Genomic DNA, 20949 nt, shown 5'->3' with positions numbered 1-20949 from the left:
GGCAAGAAAGTACCGTCGCGTAATACAATCACATCTTTGACATAACTAAAGGGATATATTTGGCATAAGTCACTCGAAATGGATATATCGTGTGCCGCATTTGGGTGCCAAAATCGTCAAAAATGTGGCAGTGGACTGCAGTTTGTACAGGTAATTTTTAGGAAGCGATAGTAGAAGCAATTACATAGGAATCTAATGATACTAATGATCGTCTGCTCAGCTGCTGTATTGTTATTAACTGGACTCTGGATATAGTTAGCCTTGGCACATAGACCGGCTACTGCTGTCCTATTTGTTGTGATATGACTAAAGCCTAATGACAAAAAATATCACCACCGCATTTTACTAAAAAATCTAACGATAGATCCACATGCCAGAATAACATGGGTTGACGATTATGATGTCCTGGGCTTATCACTAACAATTCAATACAAGGCAAATAGGCTTAGCCCAACTTAGGCCTCTGTACGCAGCCTTGCCTTTGGTCTAACTTAGGTTAGCCTAGGTCTTATTTTAAACCTATAATATTTCAGTCTATTAACATATTTAGAATTGGACAAATATTCAAACACATCCTCTAGTTTGCAACATATTCCCAACACTGTAATTTGGCAAAGCGACATTAACAGCTAGTATAGGCCTAGCTGAGTTTTGATATAGGCCGAAGCCTACTCAGGTTCGTGGGAGTAATTTTAAAAGCTATGTATCTTAACTTACTCAACTATGACTTTAAGGCTAAATGATTTCACTAATCATGTTCGCGGAACAAAGTTTCGTAGGCAAAGCGACACACTGAAGCAACTACTCGTGCTAACATCTCATCATTTGATGGCTGTCTGAATGTAGACATGCAACAAACTGCTTTTTGCACTATCACTACATTAGGTGGGATCTGTTATCCTGCATAAACTACTACCCACTTTGCAACATTAAATTTACTGCATACATACACTAATATGGAAGTATTACATAAAAGTAGGTGTGTTGCTTTTTCACGGCATTTTCCTGGGATAACTATGGCACACTGAGTGGAGAACTGGAATAATACAAGCCAGAAAAATGTTTGCCATGAACTTCTCAGATACCGGAAATGACACTTTTTAGACATTTAAAGTTACATAAAACACTCCACTTGCTCCAGTAATTAGAGGCCAAAAAAGAAAGAAAGGGTTTTCAAAGTTGGTTCTTACGTCAGGAGTATAGAACTTACCATTTGATCGCTATAACATGTCTATGCAGGTCTACTCTTTCGAAAAAATCATTTCGTTATATTGATTTCAAATCAATTTCAAAGTGGAATGCGCAATGTATATATGTACAACGCGAAGCGCCCTCACTTTTATCAAGGCTCCACTGCTTAACAACACGGTGATACACTGTTTCAGCATTCTTCATAGTTCAATTTCTATAGGCCCAAATGACCTACGCTAGGGTCTAGCCCTAGTTTTAAAGTTTCCACCTAGATGTTTAGCTGGACCATAGGCTAGGCCTGCGTTCCTTATTTGGTGTCTAATACTGACGGCTATTGGGCCTATAGGGAGCACAATTTACAAAAGTAACAACTCCACAAAACGTATGACATATCTCATGTCTTCGTGATATCCTGTCTTCAAGGTTTTCACAATTTGGGCCAGGGGAGCACAATTACAAAAGTCACAACTCTACAAAACGTATGACATATCTCGTCTTCAAGGTTTTCTCAATTTGGCCCCTAATGACCCCAATGACCTTTGACCTCACCAAAGCCATAGGGATCTTGAACTCAACATGCCACAACTACATACTTAATATGAAATTGGTCCAAGCTTCCCTTCTTGAGATGTCGTGTTTACAAGGTTTTCACAATCTGACCCTTGGTGACCCCAAATGACCTTTGGACTCCTCTAAAAACCAATAGACTTCTTTTACTCAATGTGGAACTCCTACACAAGAAATATGAGATTGGTACAAGCTTCCCTTATTGAGATATCATGTTTAAAAGCAAGGCGTCACATGCACATACACATGCACACACTCATCCACCTGAATGACTACAAAGGTTACGATTACCATCAGAAACGAAAATGTTTGGTTTTGTAAGACTTCTACAGAAAATTTAATACTGTAATGAAATGAATTAACATGTACAAAAAAAAAAAAAAACACTTGAGCGATTTGTTCACCATGTGGCCTGACGAAAAATATATTGTCAATATATCTGTAATAATGTTACGGCTTAAGCGTAGAAAATGAAAGCTTTTCCTATTCCAATCTGCGAATAAATATGTTTGCATACGATGGTGCTAATTAAGTGCCCACAGCAAAATTTTGACAAGCCATAAATCTATTCCTGACACATTGTTGCTTGAAGTACAGTTTTGTTTCTTCTGAAATCTCTGACAAGTCTTGCACATCCTTCGTTTTCTTTCTCTGTCAGGGCTTTTTCTAATTTTGTGAAGAAATCAGTGAATTTTTCGGTCGGCATCTGTGTCACATCCACACATACGCACACAAGTCATCATGACTGCATTGATTATGATTCTCATCGAAACCAAAACTTACAGCATACACACACACACGCTGACATGAATGCATAGGTAACTTTTAATTGTTTGCTTATCAAAGCCAAGAATAGAGCATATAGTCACATAAAGTATTTACATACATAACCATGTAAGAGGGGGAGAAGCATATTGTATATAAGTCACTCATACAGGTGTAATTAAGCATATAATCCTGTTTAATAAGCTCCAACTGTAATTAACAGTGATTACAGAAAGACTTACTGACTTCCTCTGCCCCTCTCAAGTGAACAAGTTCCTGGTTAGTGTTACATCATCACTGGTGATATGTTCATATCTACTTGCCTACAATAACCCACAATATGATTTCAGTCATTATTGTTTGCACAATGTTGCTTGAACTACAGGATTTTCCCATCTAAAATCTCTGACAAGTTTTCCACATTCTTCATTTCCTTGTTCTGTTAAGGCATTTTCGAATTTTGTGACATTTGTGGGAGATATTAGTGAACTTTTGGTCAGCTTCTCTAACAAAAGAGTTCCTGGTGTTTTGTGCTTTTTGATATCAGTAATTCCTTCTTCAGGAAGTTGGAAAATATATGCCAGCAGGGTAGATTGGTCTACATCAAGATGTTCTGATACGTTCTGTTTTAGCTGATCAAAAGATTTGATGATGGCTGTAAGGTTGAAAAAAAAAGTAAATTGCAACTCTACATAAAGTGAATTAAACCAATCCTGTTTTAAACAAAAAAATACCAGCAATGTGAGACAACATAAATGTGTTTCTTACACTCAGGGGCAAAATAAACCGTAAAAGCTTTCAATGAGACTACAAATGAAATCTGGTTTAACTCTGAGAATGCATATTTAAAGCAGGTGGCTGAATTTCAGTAATTGTTGTTTTCCACTGCAATGAGACTTGAATACAGTATCAATACTCAGTCTAAGTGTGTTGCTTTGGTATCAATACTTATGTTTAACACCTAAGCACACATCAATACTTATACACAAGTTAGGTGCAATCCTTTGATATGAGATGTGTACATGTAATCTTACTATTCATACATCAACATTTTACATACTGCCGACAATTCCTTACATATGAGATGTGTACACCTAATCCTACTTTGCAAAGAGGAGTCCAGGCTGTAGTTGTCATTTCAACTGGTGGAATATATGTAACTATCAGCTATTTTCAAAACTTGATATTGAAGAAACTGTTCTAGTTTACAAATCTGGTATTGAGTGCAACATTGTAATGAAACATCTTCAGCTGCATTAACATGCTAAAGTAATTAATTACTCACATTCAGGTAGAATGAGCTGGAATGGAGATGTGATTTGGTCAATGTGTCGTAACTTTTCAATCTGTGAAGAGGAAACAGAGGAAAGCTTTATGATTGCCCTAGAAAATTAGTTTGTGCATATTTCACCTCTATCAATGAAGAGTATGTCTCCAGAAGCAGTTTCACTAATACTTTTAAGATATGCTAATTAGGACTTACTGTTTATACAGTATATTTTCTATAAGACAGCTGGTTATAAGTTTTTTCTGGCATTTTAAAATATTCATTCAAACTTTTATAATGAAGATCAGTTAATCAACTAAGACCGACAGAGTAGAGATTTCAATAGAACAGAAAGGAAAACGTTCAGTGGTTCTGATGTCTAAAGAAATACATAGTGTGGTAAGCCATACATGTTAATATTCATGAACTTATGCCCAGCCAAATGAGTGACTAATGCTGCAACATTTAAAGGAATGTGTTATCATGTTGAGACATACTATAAAAACAGAAAAGACATGGATTTTAATGAGGTCAAATTTTATGATCTCATAAGCATGTATCTATATACTTACATCATATTATCCAAGTACATGTGTAAAGCTAATTAGACATACTACTTCAGAGATATCTGATTAAGAATTTAATGTTCACTGAATAAAATTCATGATATGCAACCAAAAAACAACACGGTTGATTGTATGAATAATGTAGTGTGACAAACCTAATATGTCAAGTATGGAAATCATGAAACATTTCGTTCTTGTCGTGTGTTAAAAGCCATTTCTTGCGATTTGATGAATATTAATGACATGAAGTTGGAGACATCATGAAAATGTGCTCTATGTGCACCAGCATGACCATACCAGTATGAACCAAAGTTCACGTTAAGCCCTGCCCACTCATTAATATTCATGAGATGAGAACCAAGAACAATGGGGCACATCTACTCATCATGGGGCATCTATCTCCCAAATATAACATTGATTCAACTTGTGCTTGTTAAGATATCGTATTTACAAACTGTTTTGGACAATTTTCCACTCATAAATATTAATGAGGTAACATTGTTGATGCAAAGAACATATACATACTATGTAGTTACAACACAGTACCAAGTATTAACTGAACCAGACATTCTCCTCATATTCAAATATTTCTTTCTGTAACATTAATTCAAAATAAAGTTACCTGCAACTGAATACTAAGCTGGAAAAGATTCCACCTTAACATCCCATATCTTGCTTCTATTTCCAGATTGACAGTATCTTTGATCCCTTTATACTGAAGATGGAATTCTATCTTGTGTCTGTTCTTTAACCATAGGGTTTCCATTGCAACATCCTTTGAAGGAGAATAATCAGAAGGTCTTTAATTATTATATTATAAAACTTTAGACTTTAAGGCATTTAAGTTGACATTGAAGTGGTTAAAGTTAATGTGCTGACATTCTAAGGATTACAGGTTCCATTCCTGCACATTTTTAATCTGTGACCTTGGGCAAGGCACTTGATCTGAAATTCCCCTCTTCACCCAGATGGATAAATGTAAACCTGCGAGGTAACTTTCACTGTACTATATGATACTCTCATTGAGTATCATGACAAATTGAGAAAGAAACAGTTTCAATATAACATGAAACATTGATTTGTAATAAAAAGTAGTCTGTATAGGACCCAAATTATAGCATGCTATAATTGCTAGAAGTGTCATAAAGTACCCTCCTGGAAGTCTTTACTCTCCAAATTGTTCTCAGACATTCTAAAGGAACACACAAGATGTTTGAATGTCCCAGTGAGGTAAATGTCCTCCAGGGTGATAACAAATATAGTTTAAGAATTTTGTCCAAAGGTGACCCTACTTATTACTGTATTTTACTTACTTATATACTATATTTGGGCCAATACAGCATACCTTTAATGTATGATATAAACAAAACAACAGTTTACAATATAATAACATATGCTAGCATTATTACATACCACTCAACAGATGCATACAACTATTCTCCCAACAAATGCAAATTACCCGTGGAACAGGAACTACCTGCTTTCTCTACATGTTGACATAAAATAAATAAGAATATTTGACAGACAATACTAACCACTCTTCTTGGGTTACACTGTGACGTACTGGAGTTAGTGCTAACATGTAAAGTTGAAGTCATAGAATGGAGTTGAACAGACACAGGATCATGAATTATGGATCCCTTTTGCTGATAGATTTCTTCATTGATAAGGCTCTGTTAAAATAGAAATGACACAATAATACATTATAATTAATGTTTATTTAAACATTACCATCAATGCATGCACCCATTGCATTGTCCCATGTATGATCAGGAAGCAATAACAGCTCCCTAGTATGACCCTCTCATTAAAACTGGTGTGGCCATGATTTGGTAAAACAAACAGCTACTTTAAATATTTCATACATCGAATGCAATGAGGTCTAACTGTCTGTACAGATTTTCTGTCCAAATCTTGTCTGGGTGATTAACTGGACCAACTAATGTGTTATCAAACACTGAGCTCTGTTATACAACACAAGCCTGTGACTTGAATCCCCATGTAATCTGGGGAATATAAACTGAAATCAGGGAGTTGTTATTACTATTATATATATTACACATTGATTGTCTGCCAGATGCATTATCAAAGACCATTCATAATCTCATGGCCTATGTTCTGAAATATAAACTATGCACTCTAATATTGGAAAAGGTGTACGTATTCACAAATGTGGCTGTTACAACAGTTGTTGTCAGTTGTCAATGACCACAGACGAAAACAAAATTGAACATGCATATTTTTTCGTAGGACATCTGGTCAGTGTGTTTCATCCACTACAAAGTTTATTTTCAACCATCAATGTCCTGAACGGGCTAATCTCACTGGACCCCTTGCTTGACTATACAGGTGCGTATCCAGGGGGGGGCGTTGTGGGCGCGCCCCCCGGGTAAGGAAAAGAGGAGAGAAAAAAGAGAAGAAAAAAGGGAAAAGGAGGGGGAAAAAAAGAAAAGGAGGAGAGGAAGGAAGGGAAAAGAAAAGAAGAAAGAGAGAAAAAGGAGAACAGGAGGGAGTAGAAGATAAACGCCAAGACCTCGGGAAGAGAAAGAGGAACAGTCATAATTACAGCGTTGACCCCTATAATATACACAGGGTTGCCAGTGACAGATCGAGGATTACGGAGGGGACGTGCGCCTCACCCTACCCCTTACACCGACAACTCCATTTTTGACGTTTCCATTTTTCCTCTTTCACTAATGTATCTATATATATACTATATATGGTCTATCATAACGCGTGTGTGTGTATGGACGCCTTAAACAATTGTACAATTGTGCTATGGAACCAACTGTGGCTGGTCTTGAACTCAACCGAGTCGTCGGGGAACATGACGCATTTCGGGAAGGGGCGACCACCCCCCCCCCCACCCGAGCAAATTTTTTCTATGATATCGCTAGTAATTTCAAAAAAGGCAATGCTTAGATGCAACTTACAAGGCCTGGGAAATGTCATTTCCAACGATCTGGGAGGCATTTTCGGCCAAAATTTTCTTGCACGCTTCGCGCCAACTCATGGTGGCGCTACGCTTAGATAGTTTGCCTACAGGCTTCGCCCCTCCCTTGGCAAAGCAAAGAGCAGATATCACATCATATCAGTGAGCATGAAAATGCATGTTCCAGGGTGAACAGCCTCAAAACTGTCTATGTGTGTAGTAGGAGCCCAATTGGACTTGGGGGCTGTAACGACTTGCACGAAAAATATAACCAAAATTTTTCGCGCGCATTTAACATGTTAATGTCAATATCGTATAAGCAAGCATCGGTCATTACTTCGCATCGTGTACCGTACGGTCCGTGAAAGTTGCACAGTATACCGCCGGATGCTATTGTGAACAACGAAATGTCTTATGGAGAAAAAGCATACAGGTCCAATTATGTCAAAACTCTCTTTTACAGTGGTAATGGCGAATTAGTCGGCCAAGCTTAGAACTTTATTTGAATTACCAAGGAGATAATTTTTAAACTATTCATTTCCTTAAGCTACACCATTGCTATTAATTTTTCTTTCAGTATAGGTGCCCGAAAAATTCTCAGCACATTGCCCGAATTTTCAGGGGAAAAAATCTGGTTGGGGGGGGGGGCTGCAGCCCCCGCCTCCTACGCCTATGTGTGTAGTGTTCGGTTATCTGATATTGGAAATATCTGCTATTTTTCATTTCCTTCAACCAAGTTTTATAATAGCCGTTATAAGAGGTTGCAATATTTCTACACCAATAAATTAACTGTGTCTGAATTTTCGAAAATTTCCTGACAAACATTCTTCATCATACATCCCTCTACTCGTGCAATTTTGACCTGTCTGTTAGTGGTTGAAGGGGGTTTTTCTATACTGGTTGTCCATAGATTGAATTTTGTGCAACATTATGGGTATGTTTTGAAGTGATTTTATTCACGAGAAATGTGAATTTTCAAATTCTGAACAAATAATGGGCTTAAAACCATGAAAAGTGGGGCTTTCGGATATTGTGGGCCGTGACGTAGAATCACTTACAAAAGCAATGATCCACAGGACATGCAATGAGGTCGAACATGATGTGTGACTGGTGACAATCTTCAAAAATGTTATGGATGGAAAAAAACTATTGGGAAATACTTGGTACTCAGGCAAAAGTGTACATCTGGTTGCTCATTTTCAAGCCCGAGAAGTGCCATTTCCGGTGATGTGGGGGGTATCAAAACCAGAAATTTTCTTGTACGCTCCGCCCCAACCGATGGTGGCGCTCCGCTTAGATAGTAATTCGCGCCCCCCGGGTTAGAAAATCCTGGATACGCGCCTGCTATATGATCACAATTTGACTTTCAGAGAGGTTTGTGTCTGTAGGGCATCAGGTTGAAACTGTATCATTCCACTGGTGCTGTGGCCGAGTGGGTAAAGGCGATGGCATTTGAAGCAATCTGGAGGCTTAGCAATCTGGAGGTTTCCGAATAAGATAAACGGCCAGGTTATAGTAAGGTGGACTTTTCATCCAAGAGCAATCTACAGTTTTCTTATCTGAAATGACTTTCTAAATTGAAAAGATTCCAAATTTGAGTAAAAATATTGAGTTGGAAGCCATCCGAAGGGTAAGGTGTAATCCATAAGCCCTTGTGGTTTCTCCCCATTTTGTGGTTGCTTAAGCGTCGTAAAAATAACTGCTGATTATCATTATTATTGTTATTATTATGTTACTCTGAAATCAATTTAGTTTGAATTAAGGCAGATAACTGGACTCCGTGAGATAAATTGCAATACCACTCGAGCTGACAAAATCTACTACTTACTTTACGTTCCAGTGAGTCATCATTATGAAACCAAAGATGAATTGTCAATTGATTCCCCAATTCAGAAACTCTGTTTACAATCGGTAAGACGCAGACACGCTTCAAAATCTTGGGTATGAAAGGGACATGAAGACCAATGAGACATGGTTTTTCTGCTTCAACTGCAAAGTGCTGATTATTCATAGAGCAGCTGAGGTGTTTCCTTTCTTGGCTCCATTTGATAATTTTATCTGAAGATTTAAAAAAAGTTTTGCTAGATAGGTATTTATAACATGTTGAAAGGTAGAACACCAATCCTAAAATATACCAAAGATGATTTTAAAGGGACAGTCTTGTGTTAGAAAATGCAACACTGCATACAAAGAACATCAAAACAGTACAATATCTTTATTTTCAATTGCAAGGTTGCCAGATAAATTGTGTTGCTAACTACAGCTTGCCATAGCTTGAAGTGCTTTTTTCTCTTTTAATGATCTTGTTTATTTATCCCAAATAAACAAATGATTGAGATCAAATTTGTTTTGTGGAACAAATGATTGAGGTCATCAGGCCAATGTACTACTGAGAAGAGAAGGGTACCTTGAAAAACCTGTTAGCTTTGTGATTCCGTGCCATAAAATGTGCTCAAAATTCCACATACCTATAAGACTAATGTAGAGCAAATGAGTGAAATTTGTCTAAATTTGTCTTAAATTTGTCTATGAATTAAGTGAAAGCCAGAAAAGAAAATCATAGCAGCAGAGAACTCCCAAATTAATTGTAGCTTTAATATAGGAGTGTCACTTTTACAAGGTTTACAGATTTTGACACCTGTTGACCTCATGTGACTTTGACTAGGGTTCATACACTCACCAAGATAGATCTACGTACTAAGTATGAAGTTCAAGAAAGATGAAATTTTTGAGATATCATGTTTACATATTCACAGAATAGAATAGGGTTCTTGTACTCCATAATACATATCCACATACCAAGTATGAAGTTAATCCACTATGAAATTTGCCACTTGCCTGTTTATACAAGCAAGTGTCACACAAACATGCCATCACCATTGCATAGATTCCTGTCGTCTGAAACAAGGATCAAACATAATCTGTTGGGACAATACCTCCCTCTTGAGAAAATCATTTTTACATTACACAGAACTAGACACCCAGAGGGCTTAGTGATTTTATTGCCAATATAGCATTCTTGTACTAATGTGGTTTCACATATCAAGTGTGACTTTCATCCCAGCTTTACTTTTGCAGTTATGCAGGAATCTAATAGTGTTGATACAGTACGGCATTTTCCAAAAGTAGGAGTTTGTTATATCTGCAAGCAGTTGTACAAGTGGTCAGCCATACAGTGAAGCAAGCATAAACAGTACATTAGGGGTGACATACAAACACACTTACTCATATACATACCTCTGTTGATACAACAAATTTAAGTAACTAAATATAATGATCAATGGACTAATAAACACAACGCAAAAGAAACAGAAACACACCTGTTTGTAATACACCAGAGTAAACATCAAGACCCGTCTGGTCAGCTTGATTAAAAGCACAGTGTGGAATAATCAAGGTGACAGGCTTGTGAAAGGTAAGGCTTTCTGGACCAAATTTCACAAAAGGAGTCAATCTTAGACTCTTCTTTGCGAAAGGTCCATTAATGGCAGGTTCCGTAGAAACCCACAGACTAACAATCCTTCCAGTGTGTAATGCCCCAGCTGGTACAAGGAGAATAACACCTGCGATAAACATCTCTCCTCCATGCTGATCAAAGTACTGCTCCTTATAAAGATTGGATCCTGGGAAAAAAAGAAGCCTCTCTGGAGGAGAAAAGTAATATATAAAGGAAAGTGATTTTGCCACTTCAATGCCACTTCAATGCATCAACACATTTAATGAAAATAGTCTCTTTAACACTTCTACTTGTAGAAACAAAATAATTAAGAATCACAATAATTTTAATTTTTGACAGTGAACATTAGACATGAAATAATTGACCTGATTGATGAAAAGAGATCTTGAAGAGAATATTTCGTTGAAAGTAACAAGAATTAGTTTTATTTCAGGTATCTAGATCATATTCATATGATCTAGCTATTTTGTGAGTAATTTTCCTAAAGTAAATAAAAAATACTTTTTCTTCCATAAACACTGAAACAGCAAGGGCTTGAAATGTGGTCCTAGAGTGTGATTCAACATTGAGGTAAATCAGGTAGAAATATTAAAAGAAATACCCATGTAGCTGAATACATAGGGTATCTTTACCATGATCTTCCTTTGCTAGTAGCAATATCCGTCTTCCCAAGTCCAGTTTTCCATTAGACAATTTCAAGGCTCTTTGGACATCCAGTCTCTTGTAACCCTCTTCTATCAAAATTGTGTAATTTACTGACGATTTTGATTCCCTTTTTGAGAATACTTCCTGTTTCTCTGGAAGTTTTACCTGAAACAATGTTGAAATATTACAAATTGTTTATCAAATTCACAACTTGGTCATACTTTCATAATGATATAAAACTAATTACTGCATTTGATTTGGCTTCAGTGAATATTCTACACAGACTTGCTGTACACTTGATCTCTACAAACGTAACTTTATGTAAGCAGAAATAATCAGTTAAATGCCCTGTTTCTTTTACAACGAGTAATAGGAAGACTTTTTAGTAATGGAGTAATAATTAATTTTCTGTTTTGTGACTTGCATGACAGCAAAAATGATACATTTCATATCAGAAAATACAGGACTAAACCATTCTAAGATTCTGATGTTATGCAAAGTAACCATTGTTGGATTCAAGCTTAAAGTTTCATAGTCTTGACAAGTTTTTACAAAACACAAACCATTTTGTTAACATCTTTTTCCTCTTTTTTTTCCTTTCCATTCTTCTCCTGTGATGTATCGATGTACTCCAGCACCAGTCTTGCCACCTTATCAAAGTGAATAGCTTTCAATCCTTCGTACATTCCGATCATTCTGTCTGGCATGATGAGTTCTCTTTCATCCAAAATTTTCATCAGCATCTTTCCAGATTCTGCTGCTTCCTGAATTGTTTCATTTTCTGCTGGCCTGAGCCCAAACAGCATGCCTAGCTTTGCCCAATGTTGTTTATCCAGAAGCTTGGCAATGTCTCCTTTCAACTTTTCATATTTGTGTAAGCCTGAAAGTGTGGACATAACATCCACTTGAAATTCTAAAATATATAGCAAAGACTAGATATCACATGTAGAAATACGAGCAACTGAAGCACATGCTGATTGATTGGCAGGTTTGAACTTTAAACAATGTTCACAGTTAGCATGCACAAGTACACAACTGGCCCACATGAAGCATGCAACCTGCATGGAGAATGCTGGTATGCAACCTCACGTTATAAACTATTGTTAAGTATACTGTCCATAACTTGCATGCAACTTTCAACTTTAAGTCCTTGTCTTGTGCATAATTCTTTTCATGTATACAGCTTCACCTTCAAGGTTTCTTTGAGCTACAAAGTAGGAAGTGAGCATACTAACTAAAAATGAAAGCATGCAAATAGGACTTTTTTTGGAGGGTTCAGCAGCATGATTAAATTTCTTTCCATCAAAAATGATTATGTTGATGAAATATTTCCCAATAAAATAAGTTGATGTAAGTATTACACTTAGGTGTGTCTACTGCTAAACCCAAATGCTATTACCTCTTCACCTTTACTTAGACACTCACCTGGGTCCATGTGCTCTGCGTGTGCTTATTTTTTCATCTCCACTAATACACATTTACCTGGGGTGTGTCTACGAATAATGAGCATTCATTTTTCTTCTTCAAACTGCACTTAGATACAGGTCAGGGTGGACTTCTAAAACTAGCTAAGTCCACCCATTTGTTCCACTTTAACATAAAAACTCACCTGGGTGCAGAATTTTCTGGCTTTCGGGGGATAAGAGAATGTCTTTCACCTGAAGGAAAACCCAAAAACAAAAATTATATGACTAATGAAAACTTTCAATGTAAGAATATTTAACATACAATTATGCAGGCTATCTATCACACCCCTGTGAATGATTAGGGTTTCAAGTAGGAACGTAATGTAGAAAATAGGGCTGTAACAGACATGGAACAACACATTATAAATGTGTGAAATCCCAAAAGGAAAAGGAATGCTGACGACAGCATACCTATTATTTATGTAATATTCATTAGTACCTAAGTTTCCCATAACTGTTGACCTGTGTATGTGGTAACACACAGGTCATATGTACACTTTTTCAGCAATTATTTGCCTTTCAAGTTACTGCACTCCTTATTTACGAAACAACACGAAAGAGTCGGAAAAAGTTGGAAAACAGGATGAAAATAAGAAACATAAGAATACCAGGTTCACTGGAGTGACTGAAAAATAAGAATACAGTAATAAAACACTGCTGTAATTAAATTAAATTAAATTATCATCCACCATGCATATTACGAAGAAAAGCATCCATGAGAGAATATGCCAACAAATAACTATAATTCAGCCACAGCACTAACATTATTCAATCAGCCTGCAAACAGCTGCAAGACTTCCAACAGATAGGACATTACTTAGCAGATGGGAGAAGATGCTGCTTAATGTGATGTAATGAAGAGACATATGAGAGCTGGAAGATAATCAACAGACATTACTCACCTTTGATTGGAGGATAAGGGCTGTCTGGTTCATTTCATTTTGAAATACTTTTAATTTCACATCAACCATGCCAGTGTCTCCATCTTTGTCCCTTGTAAGTCTGAACTGACGAGAGACTCTACTGGCAGCACAGAGGTAATCAATGTCTACATGCTAATGGTTAAAAGATATTAAAGATCAATGTACTTAGGATGAGAATGCTTGTTAAGTATTTAAAGAAAAGGTGCGACATATAAGATATACAAAAAGCTGGTAAGGAGCCAAGACATGTTGTCATGTACAAATCCTCACATTTCATGGGCAGCTGGTGAAGGTTATACTTTCCTATTGTAATAAGAACTACATGACATTATTTAGGTTAAGATTGTTCCAATTGGTAGGAACCATAAAGAAACATATTCAAGCCATGGGTATTCGTGTCATTGTGGATAAACACCGGCTTATTACAATCATTCTGTTTGATGAATGTTCAGAGATTTTCTAGGCAGACATGTAATTGTCTCAATCATTCCTGCTCTCAGGATATCCATTTAATCAACATCCCAATCCAAGAACTGAGAGAGTGCCACAATACAACTGAACACTGCCTCCAATACAAACGGAGGTGAATTATAGACACCAAAAGTAAAGCCACGGTGAATGAAGCTATTCGCAATACCGAACAAAAGAACATAGGACCAAACTTCACTTCCTTATTCACAAACCAGGAATACCAACCCGCACAAGATCCTGCTTAGCAACACTGCACAGCAGAAGGTTGCCTATATTGTGGTTCCTGCTGGGATTTTGAACCAGAAACCGCATAGTTGTAGGGCGACACTCTAACTGCTACACAATTTGATCCACTTTAAGTAACCAATCCTTAACTACAAGTCTTGTAATGTTAAAAGAAAAACTTCAATAGCATTGGCAATTACAAACTTTTGTTGATTCTTCCCCCGTTAGATGGTAACCACCACTGGGTGATGACATGATCAGATCAATGTAAGAAACATGGTCTCTGCCGTCACTCAATGTCCGGGTAATTTGAGATGTTGTATAGTTTCCTAGACACAGTTTGGGATGGTGGTCCTCTAACAGCAACTAAAACATAAGGACATGAAGATTTAAATTGCTAGAAACAAGCAGAAAGTTGATTATACAATTTGTTGTGCCTTCACTCTGTACAGAGAGATCAATACTGCTATAGCAAGTAACATCATCTTTGTTTCCATTATTTCCTCACATTACCAATGTTGCTTCTTTCTTCAGAGCCCCCAACCCTCTTAATCCTTGTTGTGCACACTTTGAGCCACAATAAAAATTTGGGCCATCTGAATATTTTTGAGGTGAACCACATATTTTGTAAGAAAATGACATTTTGACCGAAGAAATAAAATATAATGTTAGTAAAATACCATCATCAGCCCTCTATAAGACTATCAGCATTCTTCCTCTATGACTATGGGGATACTCTCAGTTTCATTTAAGCACAAACACTTTTGACAGACACATGTTTTATGTCAACGTCAAGTTTAAATATTTTCATTTCAAATTTCAGATTTTTCTTTTTGATGTGTTATGATGAATCAACAAAATTATGTCACACAAATGCACCTTTAACAAAATCACTTCATAATTTGCCAGTGAAGCATGATAACCACTTAACAAATAAAGTAACATTGCCAGTACTCGACTTACAAATCATAATATAAACCAGAACTGACCTCTAAGCTACTACATATATCACCATGGTAACAAGAGATTATCCTCACCTTGTACTCTTCATCACTGTCCTTACAGAAACAAACAGTTATTAAGACATCATCATTGGCATCAAGTATCCCATCAATAAATGGAACAATACGGAATATATGCTTCTGTTCTGTTTCTTGGTCGACTAAATTAGCAAAGACGTAGCTCAAGATGGTTATATCAAGACTGATCTTCTCTGGGTCTAGCTTCCAATCAATAGATTTCTCTTCAGTCCAAGTTATTTCACCTATAATAAGTAATATTATATAAAGTATAGTATTGAGTAAACCTAAAAAAGTATATATCAAGACCCTATTAGATAAGATATATATTAAATTCAACAGAACTGATTCTCAGCATATAACTCATTGTACTTCTCCTGGTACATTATTCAATTGCATTTTAAAGTGTTTATTGGTTACCATCTTTACCTTCTTTTAAACTTTCTTTGTCTTTCAGACCAGTGAAGATTATAACATCATGTCGATCTGGCTCAGGGATAATAGCCGAGTGAGGAATAGTCAGCTGGGCTGGCTTGTCGAGGGTGAGCCCTTCTGGCTCTAGTTTTATCAGAGGTGTCATTCTGCCCCTACGAGCACTGCCAGGGGCCAGGGAGGTGTATGGTGGGATCATAGATCACTTTAACAGCAATTACACGATCAGAGGATAAAGCATCTTCAGGAATAGTCAGATGTACCCCCATGATGGTAATAGTTCCACCTTCATACGTGATCCTGTGTTCAATGTATGAATGATAGTGCCTCATTTCAAGTATTTGTGAATCTTTTCTTTGTTTTGGTACTTCTCTCTCTTCTCTCTCCATCAAACTTTCCTTACTATGGTCATGATCTTCCTCTCTTTCATCAGAACCTTGTGATGGAGTTGATTCATTATCAGGGTCAAATTTGACATTGTCAACTGAAAATAGAATAATGGAAACACAAACAACATTAAATGAAGCTTTTATGTTTAAAAACCAAATCTGCCATACTGAGCTACATTAATTCCTAATCAGAGAATAATTAAGTGTTTAATTTGCCCATTTAACGTAGCATTTTTCGATGTGATACTGGATAATTTTATCATTTTGTTTAGACTTTTGTCTCCTATAAGTACTATGGATAAACTTAATCATTCCCTGCTAATCTAAAGTTCTTCAAAAATACAAAAGCCTTGCAACTGATTTATGAAAGAGGTATTATTGAAGTAATCATAATATAAAATGTAATAGATATGTAACACAAGTTTTATGTTGTTAGAGAATTTGACAACAGGAGTATCAAAAGAATCTAGCATCATGTCTGAGAGTGACCAGACAGCTTAAATGGATCCTTGAAATATTGGCTAATCCTTGGGACCTAATTTGTTTAGCATTGTTCTATTTTCAATCTTTTACTATGAAGAAATTAACCAAATGGCAACAAATACTTAGTCAAAATATCCGCCTTGTAATTACTTTCACCATACATACACAGTGATAATTAATAGTTTAAAATAACAAATTGCCTGAAAGCAGAACATTAACACGACTCACACACATTTCTAGAGTTTGTATTGTACTGTAGTATTTTGGTTTCATCTATTCTGATTACATCATTTTATTCATTCTTACCAGGCCAGTCAAGCAGTTGCGGTAATTGGTTTTCCTCAAACTGAAAGGGGTCAACTTTAGACTGATATGGAGCTAAGTGATATTCATTTGTTCGGGTTAGCTGAATATAAACCAAACCCTTCTGTAGGTTAGTGACATCATACATATTGATGATGTTTCTTGTCTTCATGAAGTTAATCAGAGTGATTCCTGGTGTCTCTATCAGGGAAACCCGGCGTAGCATATCAGTTTCTGCTGGTGGTAGACGGAACAGAGTTGCTAATTTCAGAGTGCTGTCTAGAGTAAGATCTTGGGCAACGTTGACCATTAATCTGCCGTAATCAGCTGAAAAATAAATAAAAGTAACCAAAAATATAGTTCAGGATCTCACTCAACACAACAAACCAACTGATAAAACCGATTATAAAATAATGGATGAGATCACATTTTCCAATTTATCACCTTGATTGTTAGATTGTTTTCTATGTATTTATATATAGAAATAAAATACATTTCTTTAAATCTGTTCAATAACGGAAAATGATATGATTTCTGTGGAATCTGAATAAATTTAATTCCTATTAACCTATACAGTCAAGTTTGTGTGTGTGTGTGTGTGGGTGCGTTTGTTTTTCTATCCGACCGAGGACTTGAACAAAAGAATTTCAGGTCCTCGGTTGTGATTTCTAAAGAATCACCACGTCCTCGGAAGAATTCTATAGTATGGGGTATTGTTAAGGTTAGGGTACGTGGATTTGAACAAAGGAAAATACAATAGGGTCCTCGGTTGGAATGAAACACAAACATGTATGTATGTATGTGTGTGTGTGTGTGTCTGTGACACTTGCTTGGGTACGCTCTATCTCAATAACGGAATGTTGGATTGAGGCCAAACTTGGACTATAGATCCGCCATATGGAGAAGGTGTGCCCTATTGTTTCTGGTGCCCACAAAGGTCACCAAAGGTCAGTTATGGTCCAAAAACCGAAAATATTAAAACTGCAATAACTCCCAGTGCCAATGTGTGACAAGATTGATATTTTGGGACAAGTTGTGAACTGGTTAGGGGAGCATTTTCAAACTAAACGGTCATGTGATCCAAGGTCACCAAAGGTCAATTAATGATAAAAAACTAGTATTTTTGCGATAACTTGAGAACGAAATGTCCGTTAGGGTTGGGAGTTGCTTCAATGTTATCCAATTGTCGACCCGCATCTGGGTGACCCTTGACCTCAATTTGACCTCTGGTGACCTTGACGTGTTTTGGGGGATTTTTACAGTTTTGATGCTATTTTCAGATGTCAAAGGTACCTTCTGATCATAAATGTCAATGGGTTGACCCTGTGTGACCTTTATGTGCGAAGTTATATGGGGTCAAAGTTTTTCGGTCGGAGTTAGGATGGTTGTACAGACTTGTCGTTTTGTTTTTTGGAATCAGGAGATTAAACTACATCTGAAACCAAGGTCAAAAGGTCAAAGGTCACATTAGAAAAAATGTGCTTATTTTGGGAGGAAACGAGCAAAGAAGGAATTGTTTGGTTTTGATGCTAGATTTGGATATCAAAGGTACCTTCCGATCAAAAATGTCAATTGGTTGACACCCGTGTGACCTTCGTGTGCGAAGTTACAGTATACGAGGTCAAAGTTAATTTTCAGACATTTAATGCAACAACTCCCAGTTCCAAGGTGTGACATGGTTTATATTTTTGGACAAGTTGCAAATGGTATAGGGGAATATTTTCAAACTTAACGGTCATATGATCCGAGGTCACCAAAGGTCAATTAATGTTAAAAAACTAGTATTTTGGGGGCAGAAAATGGGCAAAGAAAAAAAGTTTGAATTTGTATAGTTTGATGCTCTAATTTAGGTCTCATCAATCAAAAATGTCAATAAGTTGACCCAAGGTGACCTTTGTATGTTAAGTTATATGAGGTCAAAGTTAATTTTCAGACATTTAGTGTAATAACTCCCAGTGCCAAGGTGTTACACAGTTGATATTTTGAGACAAGTTGCAAATGGTATAGGGGAATATTTTCAAACATAAGGGTCATGTGATCCGAGGTCACCAAAGGTCAATTAATGATAAAAAACTAGTATTTTTGCGGTAACTTGAGAACAAATTGTCCGTTAGGGTTGGGAGTTGCTTCAATGTAATCCAATTGTCGACCCGCATCTGGGTGACCCGTGACCTCAATTTGACCTCTGGTGACCTTTTCGTGTTTTGTGGATTTTTACAGTTTCGATGCTATTTTCAGATGTCAAAGGTACCTTCTGATCATAAATGTCAATAGGTTGACCCCCATGTGACCTTCGTGTGCGAAGTTATATGAGGTCAAAGTTAATTTTCACACATTTAATGCAATAACTCCCAGTTCCAAGTTGTGACAAGGTTGATATTTTTGGAGTAGTTGCAAATGGTATAGGGGAATATTTTCAAACTTAACGGTCATGTGATACAAGGTCACCAAAGGTCAATTAATGATAAAAAACTAGTATTTTTGCGATAACTTGAGAACAAATTGTCCGTTAGGGTTGGGAGTTGCTTCAATGTAATCCAATTGTCGACCCGCATCTGGGTGACCCTTGACCTCAATTTGACCTCTGGTGATCTTTTCGTGTTTTGTGGATTTTTACAGTTTCGATGCTATTTTCAGATGTTAAAGGTACCTTCTGATCATAAATGTCAATGGGTTGACCCCCATGTGACCTTCGTGTGCGAAGTTATATGAGGTCAAAGTTAATTTTCACACATTTAATGCAATAACTCCCAGTGCCAAGGTGTGACAAGGTTTATTTTTTTGGACAAGTTGCAAATGGTATAGGGGAATATTTTCAAACTTAACGGTCATGTGGTCCAACGTCACCAAAGGTCAGCTAATGTTAAAAAAGTAGTATTTTGGGGGGAGAAAATGGGCAAAGAAAAAATGTTCGAATTTTTACAGTCATGCTCAGATATTTAGGTCTCACCGATCAAAAATGTCAATTGGTTGACCTTCGGGTGACCTTTGTGTGTGAAGTTATGTATACAAGTTCAAAGTTATTTTTTTTAATTTAATGCAATTAAATCTCAATGCCAAGGTGTGACATGGTTGATATTTTGGGACAAGTTGTGAACGGGGTGGTGGAACATTTTGAAACTTAAAGGTCATGTCATCTGAGGTCACCAATGTTATCATATCTGTTGACACGCTTGTAGGTCTCTTATATTTCTTACCTTTTTCGACGCCATATTTAGATCTCAAAAGTGCCTTTTGATCCAAAATCCGATCACATTTTGTGATCACAAAAGTGTTGGCTATAGTGTTGGTTACTTTATGGGAACATGTAGGACCACAATTACTTGGACTATTTGAGCCCAATCTTGCTTGATAATATTATGTGTATTGTCATATACCCCAAGCAAGGAACCACAGTGCCCTTGGGCTCTTGTTTTCCTTGGGATATGTTGGTTTTGGGAAGGTTGTCATGGAAGTGATTTGTTCTGTCAATGTAAAAGTAAAATTGGTTTTCCTTATTTTCTCAGTCTTCATAGCTTCAAATGTAGACAATATTGTTTCTAGTGAATGCGGAATTTTATAAAGAACACAACTATTACTTGTTTGTTCAGAGGGAGATCAAAATGGTGGAAAAGTAAGGGCAAACTTTTATGAAAAGTTTAGGCCATTGGATGCTTGTTGCACTTTCCAATATTAGAGCAACACACAAAATTTGGAAAATATTTCTTCTTATTTTCTGAGCTTACAAGCTGCTAATTTCTACAAATTTGGTATCAGTGAATGCGGAATTTTATTAAGAACACAACTATTACTTGTTTGTTCAGAGGGAGATCAAAATGGTGGAAAAGTAGGGGCAAATTTTTATGAAA

At 36.7% G+C, this 20949-nt stretch overlaps 2 protein-coding genes across 2 annotated transcripts in view; both read right to left on the bottom strand.

Annotated features, from left to right (window-relative positions):
- LOC139959744 (uncharacterized) overlaps nucleotides 1-14562 on the bottom strand; it is a 178470-nt gene extending 163908 nt beyond the window's left edge. Inside the window, exons 1-8 of the mRNA XM_071957569.1 lie at nucleotides 14476-14562; nucleotides 13759-13911; nucleotides 13000-13048; nucleotides 11954-12270; nucleotides 11378-11555; nucleotides 10609-10932; nucleotides 9117-9346; nucleotides 5892-6029 (exon numbers count right to left, since the gene is read on the bottom strand). Of these exons, the coding sequence (XP_071813670.1) occupies nucleotides 5892-6029; nucleotides 9117-9346; nucleotides 10609-10932; nucleotides 11378-11555; nucleotides 11954-12270; nucleotides 13000-13048; nucleotides 13759-13911; nucleotides 14476-14562 (1476 nt within the window). The remainder of the gene's footprint in view (nucleotides 1-5891; nucleotides 6030-9116; nucleotides 9347-10608; nucleotides 10933-11377; nucleotides 11556-11953; nucleotides 12271-12999; nucleotides 13049-13758; nucleotides 13912-14475) is intronic.
- LOC139960404 (uncharacterized) lies at nucleotides 14392-16412 on the bottom strand. Its single transcript, XM_071958748.1, has 3 exons — nucleotides 15924-16412; nucleotides 15513-15739; nucleotides 14392-14841 (listed from the first exon to the last, which is right to left on the bottom strand). The coding sequence occupies exons 1-3, from the start codon at nucleotides 16123-16125 to the stop codon at nucleotides 14656-14658; spliced, it is 615 nt and encodes a 204-aa protein (XP_071814849.1). The 5' UTR covers nucleotides 16126-16412; the 3' UTR covers nucleotides 14392-14655.
- Between the last annotated feature and the right edge of the window lie 4537 nt (nucleotides 16413-20949).

The sequence above is a fragment of the Apostichopus japonicus genome, chromosome 19, assembly GCF_037975245.1.
Source record: "Apostichopus japonicus isolate 1M-3 chromosome 19, ASM3797524v1, whole genome shotgun sequence".
In the NCBI taxonomy this organism is placed as follows: Eukaryota; Metazoa; Echinodermata; class Holothuroidea; order Aspidochirotida; family Stichopodidae; genus Apostichopus; species Apostichopus japonicus.
The sequence above is the reverse complement of the archived record's forward strand: the minus strand, read 5'-3'. Positions and strand labels throughout refer to the sequence as shown.

Bases quoted from the DNA above. Each gene is read 5' to 3' on its own strand.
- LOC139960404 (XM_071958748.1), bottom strand. From the start codon at position 16,125: ATGATCCCACCATACACCTCCCTGGCCCCTGGCAGTGCTCGTAGGGGC. The intron at 15,740-15,923 runs GTAAAGATGGTA...TACTTATTATAG, and splicing joins CAAAGAAAGTTTAAAAGAAG to GTGAAATAACTTGGACTGAA. The intron at 14,842-15,512 runs GTGAGGATAATC...CTTATGTTTTAG, and splicing joins ACAGTGATGAAGAGTACAAG to TTGCTGTTAGAGGACCACCA.